The sequence below is a fragment of the Podarcis cretensis genome, assembly GCF_951804945.1.
Source record: "Podarcis cretensis genome assembly, chromosome: 13".
Classification (NCBI taxonomy): Eukaryota; Metazoa; Chordata; class Lepidosauria; order Squamata; family Lacertidae; genus Podarcis; species Podarcis cretensis.
Window position 1 is genome coordinate 44,451,972 of NC_137182.1, and position 9,577 is coordinate 44,461,548.

The following is a 9,577-nucleotide window of genomic DNA, read 5'->3' on the forward strand; positions in this document are numbered from 1 at the left end:
AATCATAAAGAAGCAAGGATCCATCAGTGTCATCACTATTCCCACCCAACCCACCCACCCACCCACAGTTTTCACAGTCTGGATTTCAGATATATGAGCAGGCTAAAAGGTCAACTAGGTCAAACTACTACAGTCTCATAAGCTGTAATAGTACTAGGGGCATCTTAGTGCTTAGGGGAAAATAGTACCAAGGATGGTGGCATTATTGGTCTTGCTGCTGATTCTACTTCCTCGTGCAATATGCAAATCTCCCATTGTTAAATGCCATGTCCATGATCCACACACTCCACTTCATCAGTATCATGTGGAAGGAGACCTCATCATTGGTGGCATCGCCTCTCACAGCATCATCATCTCCATTTCAATACCCTTCATTGAAAAACCCCCACCAACATTGCTTGAAGAGCTAAAGTAAGAACTGGATAATTTCTCTTTTGCATTTTGATTCCTTCTTTGGACAATGAAGCAAATCACTTTAAGAGGTGGGGTGGCTAAACGGTGGTCCTGAAGTGGTTGTTCGACTTCATCAGTTGCAGCCAACAATGTCCATAGATAATAATAGAAGCGTTAACAATTTATATCAGGAATATTTTAAAGTCTGTGCTCCCTTATGATAGAATTTTCCCCTATCTGCCTTTTCTGCAATTGTAGGCAAGGAGGAGGATCACTTGTAGTGATAACTGTTCAAGATAATTTAAATAATTGCAGTAATAAAAAATACAAATGAGCAATGCTTTTTTCCTAAAAAAACAAAGTTTAGTTGTACCCTCATTTTCCTACTTATATTGAAATACTGCCCCTCAGTGAGACCAAACTTAGATTCACAAAATGTTTTGGGGGTATGTGTACCCATGCGTCTCCCAAGAAAGAAAGCAGTGCTAATGAGGATAGTGTAGAACTGAGTTGTGATAAATTTACAAAGAGTTACATGCCCTTCTGATGGAAAATGAAACTCTTTTTTTAGTGTGGTGCCAAACAATTACCTGCACATCCTGGCCTTGCAATTTGCAGTGAAGGAGATCAACGAAAACCCTCAGCTCTTACCCAATGTCACTTTAGGCTTCCGCATCTATGACAGCTATTTCAATGCCAAATGGACCTCTCATGCCACAATGTTGCTCATATCCACACTGGAAACATTTGTCCCCAACTACATCTGTGACATCAAGAAAAACTTGATAGCCATCATTGGGGGACTTGACTCCCAAACTTCCCTTCATGTGGCAACAATCTTGGATATCTATAAGGTTCCACAGGTGAGATACGCATCTCTTTGTCAACTTACGGGAATTTAACACATCTAAATATATTCTGATAAATGAACGTGCACATTTCAAATAATCACGTGGGCCACGCTAATGGCAGATCTAAGTTAAGAAATCAAGTATTGATAGCACATATATTATTGCTTCAGACATTCCTTTTGGCCTAGCCAGTTCCTGATAAATGATAACAGCTCATTGGCAGGTGAGTATCACTTGGCTTAGCAAAAAGGGCTTAGCATGGGCAACCCAAAGGGCAAGGATTAGAAGTCCCAATTGGAAAATGCCCCAACAGTGCTCTTAATACACAAATCTCATATAAAAAGTTATTGTTGCTTCTGTCTCTTTCTCCTACTCTCACAACTATGTTTAGCTCATATATGGTCCTGCTCCAGTGATGAATGATAAAACCCCAGGCCTTTTCTTCTACCAGATGACGCCCAAGGAAACCCACCAGTATAAGGGAATCCTGTCTTTGCTTCTGCATTTCCGGTGGATATGGATTGGAATCCTAACTTTCTATGATGAGAATGCAGAAAGATTTGTGCAAACTGTGGTTCCACTTTTTTCCCAGAGTGGCATCTGTTTTGCCTTCATAGAAAGAAGTCACAAATCTACTTATGTCACTGAAATTATCGATATATTTAAACTGGGGGCAAAAATAAATGACAGAATAAATGATAGCAAAGCCAATGTAGTCTTGTTTTATGGAGAATCATATGCTCTGGCATTTTTTAGATGGTTGCCTTACCTATCAGAACTGGAACAAAGTTCAAATAAGCCAAAAGGTAAAGTGTGGATCATGACAGCCCAGGTGGAGCTCACTTCTTTTGTCTATCAACGGACTTGGGATACAGAAATACTCCATGGGGTTCTCTCATTCACAACCCACTCGAATGATCCACCAGGATTTCATAAATTTGTCAAGAGCAAAACCCCTTCCAACCCAAAAGGAGATGGCTTCATTTTGGACTTCTGGCAACAGGCATTTGGCTGTGTATTTCCAAATCGAGTTGTTGGCAGTGTGAAGGGGGATATTTGCACTGGGCAAGAGAAGCTGGAGAATCTTCCTGGTCCTTTCTTTGAAATGAGCATGACCAGCCACAGCTACAACATCTACAATGCTGTCTATGCTGTGGCCCATGCTTTACATGTCATGTCTACATCCCGAGGCAAACACAGACCAGGAATGATCAAGGGAGGAGTGATGTTTCAGAATCAACCTCTGTGGCAGGTACTGGACTGCACACCCTTCCTCAAAGAGGTTCAAAACATGTTCTGTTTGCCTTTTCTATCTGTCCATTTGGTTAACTGTCATTTTCCCTATGCAACCACAGCAGGGGTCAGCAATCTGGGTGCAGCAATGGTCTTGAAATCTTCCCCAGGTGCCCTCAAAACCACTTCCTTTATTCACTGACCTTTGGCCATGAGATGCACATAGAGCCAGATGGGAACTTCTTCACATGCTTTTCTAGCTTCACTTTCAGCCCACTGGACTTCGCTGCCTATTAATATCAGACAGAGACCTTCACTGTATTCATTTAGGCACCTGCTTAAAACATTTTTGTTTAGGCAAGTCACATGGGTGTTGACGTATTTTAATCTGCTTACATTATACTGCTAATTTATATTATTTTAAATATTTTAAATTTCTTCTTTTAATTGGTTTCAGCTTAAAGTAGAAATACTGAAACAGAACTAAAGAAAATGAATTCCATCCAAGCATGATATAGCCAACTTCTATACTTTGCCTTTATCACCATTACTTCTTTAACCTGTTTCTTCAACTATTAATAGCAACCTATTAGATGAGCATGGGATTGTTTTCCCATTTACCTCTGAAGTTGGTGTATAAAAGGAATAATATATCACGTAGCATAGCATATTGTGTCTACAGAGAGCAACATGATGTATTTTAGACAACAAAATGAACAGAGCACCCACTTTGCACTAATAAATTATTTATGGCTGTGTGTGCATTTGCTGCAGGAGATCTTAAAAATCTGTAATTTGAAATGAACTTCCAAATGTGAGAAAAACCTGGCTATATATGAAAAGAAATCTGCTTTTCTCCAATATTGATATTTGAAAACCTGTCATAAAAAGTGAACATCATAGTTATCTCTTGCTAAATTGAAACCTTTTCTATACTTTCTCTTTCTATCCAGCTCCATCATTTTCTGAGGGGTATCTCATTTAACAACAGCGCTGGGGATAAGATTTCCTTGGACCAGAATGGGGAGATACTAGCTAGATTTGATATTACGAACTGGATTCTTTCCTCCAACCAATCCTTTCAGAGAGTGAAGGTAGGAGGGGTGGATTCTCTGGCTCCTCCACAGCAAACGTTGACCATCAATGAGGGAGCCATAAAATGGCACCATTGGTTTAACCAGGTAGGAGGTGAACACCAGCCATTTGTTAATATGAACATTTTAACATAACATGCAAATATAATTTCATTGTACATTCTTCAGCCTTATAAAATTGGATTAAATATAGCACAACCTGTGAATTAATGTTATAAGCTAAATGCACAGTCCCTATACTGGTTCCAGTTACACTCAAAGTGAATATGTTAACTGGCAACTTGAAGAAGTGAATCCTAAATAGATTTTGATGATATTGAATATATTGTTATGAGTTTGGAGGATCAGTCTGGATGAAACCCTGGTTCACATTACAATTCTGGGGTCCTGCACCAGTGAGGGGAGAATAAATAAAGGGAATTTTGCTGAACTAGTTCCTTTGTCAAGGTAATGGCTTTGACTGGCTAGTTAAGACCAATGGATTGCAGGCATAAATATTTCAGTTTTAAAATGGCCCATAGGTCAATTTTCAGCACTTTCTAAACTGTGGCTCCTTTTGCAAAATTGGTATAAAGTTTTGACACATTTGTACACCTCCCAAGGCAGATTATGCATACCATGTTTCAAAATTTTAGAATAGCAGGTGTATAATTTTGAGGCTTAATTTGCGGTAGGGAAACCACCACAACCCTTTAATGTCACTTTGGCAGAAAGAAGTGTGCATACAGAGTCAGAGCCCTGATTAAAGAGGATGTTAAAAACATTACTATCCAGAACAGAACAGTAATTGGAAAAAAACAATGATTTATTGGAGTTTGCACATTGTGTCAAAGGGAAAGGAAAATGAGTTGAAACAACCTATCAAGTGAATTGCTGAAATGAATGTTGTTGTTGTTGTTTTGCAAATCCCTTTTAAGGAAGAGCTTAATTGCCCCTTTTAGCTTTTCTTTGAGTCCACTTATTTTATACATCTCTCTCTTCCATTTGTGTATTAGACACAGCCTAACTCTGTATGTACTGAGAACTGCCGCCCTGGTTTTTGCAAGAAAGTGAAGGAGGGGGAAGCATTTTGCTGCTACGATTGCATCCCATGTCCAGAAGGAAAAATTTCAGACCAGGAGGGTAAGAAATTTATTGTCTATATTTATACCTTGTTGCCTCTAATCAAGAGCATGCATATAAAATTATGCAATCACCAAGGTTCCTTTTTACAGCTTATGAAATATTTAGAAATCTAGCAGAAGAGGGACCTAATGAAAGTATGTGTGTGTCCGATAATTTATGATGTTGAATGCTATTATTAAGGAAGAATCCTATAGCAAACTCCAGCAGCTTGAACAGGATTAGTATAAAGTAGATTTTCAGATGAGCCAGAATGAGCATTCTGTAACAGCTGGAAATATCAAATAGGGTTGAGACCAGGGTGGGGAATGTACTTAGCATACAACACATGAAGGCTATTCAGCATGGTCACATGATTTGGATTAAGCTAATGAAAAGGGTGGTGTAACCCCAACACTATTTTAAAAGTTTGTTTTCTATCTGACAAGCTTTGGGTACCTCAAGCAGTGGCAGCCCTTATCCTGAATGCATTTTGCACCTGGTACACTTTATGCTGTCTTAATTTATGCCAGGATTGCATTTCACCATCATCTTGGCATAGTATTTGTCCTTATTTGTGAAATCATCTTCTACAGCAGTCCTTGAAATCTGTTTTGACACTTTGACTAGAGATGGCAGAATCCCTTTTACTTTCACATATTTTTGTCCATTATTCGGTTGATTTATTATATACTTAATCCTGCATTTTCTCTTGAAATGTGCTTAGACATTTATTTTTTCCCTTACAAACAATATTTCAATGTCCACTTACATTCTGGTAACATATTTAAACATTTATTTTGATGCCCTGAAACTTCAGAGAATTGTGCCCTAATACTTAAATCCAGAAAACAGTTGAAAGGTGTTGAAAGGTCATCAAATGTTGAAATTTGCAAAAACAGAATTACACAATCACTCCTTAATGAAGGAGTAAGTAAGTGGGAGCAATGGAAACAGTGACAGGAAATTTTGAGTTGGCTTCTGTATGTAGATCAGGAAGTGTTTCTGTGCCGCACCCTTGAATTTTAACACCATCAGTATTCAACATGGTTTCATCATTTTCAATATTAATTGTTTTGAACTCCTTATATGCTTTTGTATTCACAAGATCAAACTTTAATTTTTAAAAACTGGTTCAAAATATTGAAAGAAACAAACAATAGAGGAAGTGGAGTGGCATGTTGGTCATTTTTTTGGATTGAAGAACCACGTTCTTCTTTCTCAGACATGAATGACTGCTATGAATGTGAAGATGAAAAGTATACGAACAAACATAAGACTATATGTATTCCCAAACGTGCAACCTTCTTGTCCTTTGAAGAACCTCTGGGCCTCAGCTTAGCCTGTTCTGCTCTTTCCGTTGCTTTCATTACAGCACTAGTACTGGAAATATTTGTGAAGCACAGGGACACTCCCATTGTGAAAGCCAACAACCGGGACCTCACCTATGCTCTGCTCATCTCCCTCTTGCTTTGCTTCCTTTCTGCATTACTGTTCATTGGATATCCCGACAAGGTGACATGTCTCCTCCGACAAACTGCTTTTGGCATCATCTTCTCAGTGGCTGTTTCTTGTGTGTTGGCAAAAACCATCACTGTAGTTCTAGCTTTCATGGCCACAAAACCAGGATCCCGGATGAGGAAGTGGGTGGGGAAGGGACTGGCAAACTCTATTGTCCTCTCCTGCTCCCTTATCCAAGCACTCATCTGCACTGTATGGCTGGTGATCTCTCCTCCATTCCCTAATGCTGACATGAAGTCAGTGGCTGAAGAAATTGTACTGGAGTGCAATGAGGGGACGGTGACTTTTTTCTATTGTGTCTTGGGCTACATGGGCTTCCTAGCTATTGTCAGTTTCACTGTGGCTTTCCTTGCCCGGAAATTACCTGATAGTTTCAACGAAGCCAAGTTCATCACTTTCAGCATGCTGGTTTTTTGTAGTGTTTGGTTATCCTTTGTTCCTTCCTACATGAGCACAAAGGGGAAATACATGGTGGCTGTGGAGATCTTCTCTATCTTAGCCTCCAGTGCTGGCTTGCTGGGTTGCATCTTTTCCCCAAAATGTTACATTATTTTGCTGAGGCCTGAGCTGAACACTAGGGAACACCTAATAAGAAGAAAATGATGAAGAAATCAAGGGTCTGTGTCACTGGATAGAATATTTAGTTCAGGGATTTGTATGCATCTCTGAAAAGAAGCACCCAGAATCCTCTTCAGGCTAACACTGCACAGGATTAAGCCCTCCTCTGCTGTCAGTGAAATGGGAAGGAGATGGTGTGTCTCCTTTCCCTGTCCACTCCCAACTTTAATCAGAATTTTTAAAACACCAATTAAAGATTAGCCCTGTCCCCAAATTGCTCTGTGCATGGATACAGTGCAGGGCCGTTGTTCCCTTCGCCAGCCCAATCCAGGGCCATAGATTTCACACCCAGATCAGGTTGCCCGTGCAGATGCCTATTACCTGCAAATCTCCACTACTTGCCCTCTTTCAACATACTGAGTCCACCATCTTCACCAATTCCAGATCTACTGTACCTGCTCACTGTGAACTCTGCGTTTGTTGTTCTTCGGCCTTGGCACTGTACTATTCTGCCCTGATAGTCTTCCCAACAACTATTCTACACTAGAGATGAACAATTTTTTTTAAAAAAATAATTTTTATTCATTTTTCAAACACATAATAAAAACAAAGCACAAAACAGAAAGTCAAAACACAAAACAAAAACATACAAAACATTTAAACAAATATAACTTCAAAATTGTATTTTCATACCCTTCTTTCCTTCGACTTCCCCATACCTCCCCATCCCTGCATCCTTGTTTTATGATTCTTTAGCAACCCTTTGGTCAATTTATCCTGATTCCCTTTCATTAAATTTCCTTCAGTTTTTTTAGTTACAGCTGTAATTCTCTGTTTCTTACCCCTTGACATCTTAGCATTCCTCAATTTTGCAACAGTTTTTAAGGTATATTTTAAATTTCTTCCAGTCCTCTTCCACTGTCTCCTTCCCCTGGTCACGGATTCTGCCCGTCATCTCAGCCAGTCCCATAAAGTCCATCACCTTTGTTTGCCATTCTTCCAGAGTAGGTAGTTCTTGCATCTTCCAATACTTCGCCAGTAGAATTCTTGCTGCTGTGGTAGCATACATAAAGAAAATCCTATCCCTCTTTAACACCAATTGGCCTACCATGCCCAAGAGAAAAGCCTCTGGTTTCTTAGGAAAAGTCCACTTAAGGACTTTCTTAATTTCATTATAGATCATTTCCCAGAAAGCTTTAATCTTCGGGCAGGTCCACCAAAGGTGATAAAAAGTACCTTCAGTCTCATTACATTTCCAACATTTATTATTTGGCAAATGATAGATTTTTGCAAGCTTGACTGAGGTCATGTACCACCGATAGATCATTTTCATTATGTTTTCTTTTAAAGCATTACATGCAGTAAATTTAATACCGGTAGTCCATAACTGTTCCCAGTCAGCAAACATAATATCATGACCGATGTCTTGTGCCCATTTAATCATAGCTGATTTCACCATCTCATCCTGTGTGTTCCATTTCAACAGCAAATTATACATTCTTGATAAGTTCTTAGTATTGGGTTCTAACAATTCTGTTTCTAGTTTTGACCTCTCTTTCTGAAATCCTATTTTCCTGTCCTGTTTAAATGTCTCATTTATCTGATGATAGTGCAACCAAACTCAAACTTTGGGCTTTAATTTCTCGTAACTCTGAAGTTTAACCCTTTCACCATCATATTCTAAAATTTCACAATATTTTGGCCATTTAGAGTCCATATTAAGCTTTTTCACTTCCTTAGCTTCCATTGGTGACACCCACCTGGGAGTTTTACTTTCCAACAAATCTTTATATCGAATCCAAACATTATACAATGCTCTCCTTACAATATGGTTTTTGAAGCCTTTATACACCTTTGCCTTGTCATACCATAAGTATGCATGCCAACCAAAGCTATTATCATACCCTTCCAGATCCAAAATGTCTGTGTTCTCAAGAAGTAGCCAGTGTTTCAATCAGCAAAAAGCTGCCAATTCATAATAAAGTCTTAAGTCCGGCAGGGCAAACCCCCCTCTGTCTTTTGCATCAGTTAAAATCTTAAATTTTATTCTGGGCTTTTTGCCCTGCCAGACAAATTTTGATATGTCTTTCTGCCACTTCTTGAAACAGTCCATCTTGTCCAAAATCTGCAACGTCTGAAATAAAAATAGCATTCTAGGCAATACATTCATCTTAATAGTGGCAATTCGGCCTAACAAGGAAAGTTTCAACCTTGACCATATTTCTAGATCTTTCTTTACTTCTAACCAACATTTTTCATAATTATCCTTAAATAAATGGACAACTACCTAACATTCAGAAAACATCTGAAGGCAGCCCTGTTCAGGGACGTTTTTAATATGTGACATTTTAGTGTATTTTTCATCTCTGTTGGAAGCCGCCCAGAGTGGCTGGGGAAACCCAGCCAGATGGGCGGGGTACAAATAATAAATTATTATTATTATTATTATTATTATTATTATTATTATTATTATTATTATTATAAATTCACATTCTTAGATGTTAAGTTTATCCCCAGGTATTTCACTTTTTTCATTATTTCCAAACCTGTTTCATTCTGAAATCTCTCTCTTTCCTCCATTGTTAAATTTTTTTCCAACACTTTCGTTTTTTGTTTGTTCAATTTAAAACCTGCTACTCGACCAAATATTTCAATTAATTCTAATACTCTTTTAGTACTAGTGTCTGGCTGTTGCAGGGTCAATACTAGATCATCTGCAAATGCTCTTAGTTTGTAGTGTCTAACTCCGACCTGAATTCCTTTAACCAACTGGTCCTTTCTAATCATGTTTAACAAAACCTCCAGGACTGATATAAAAAGCAAAGG

At 38.6% G+C, this 9,577-nt stretch overlaps 1 protein-coding gene across 1 annotated transcript; it reads left to right on the forward strand.

The window, feature by feature from the left end:
* Nucleotides 1-193: 193 nt before the first annotated feature.
* Nucleotides 194-6,796, forward strand: LOC307200479 (vomeronasal type-2 receptor 26-like; the record flags this gene model as incomplete). Its single annotated transcript, XM_079949017.1, has 6 exons — nucleotides 194-411; nucleotides 965-1,256; nucleotides 1,696-2,496; nucleotides 3,431-3,658; nucleotides 4,567-4,693; nucleotides 5,898-6,796. 6 exons carry the CDS (start codon nucleotides 194-196, stop codon nucleotides 6,794-6,796), a joined length of 2,565 nt encoding a protein of 854 aa, XP_079805143.1.
* Between the last annotated feature and the right edge of the window lie 2,781 nt (nucleotides 6,797-9,577).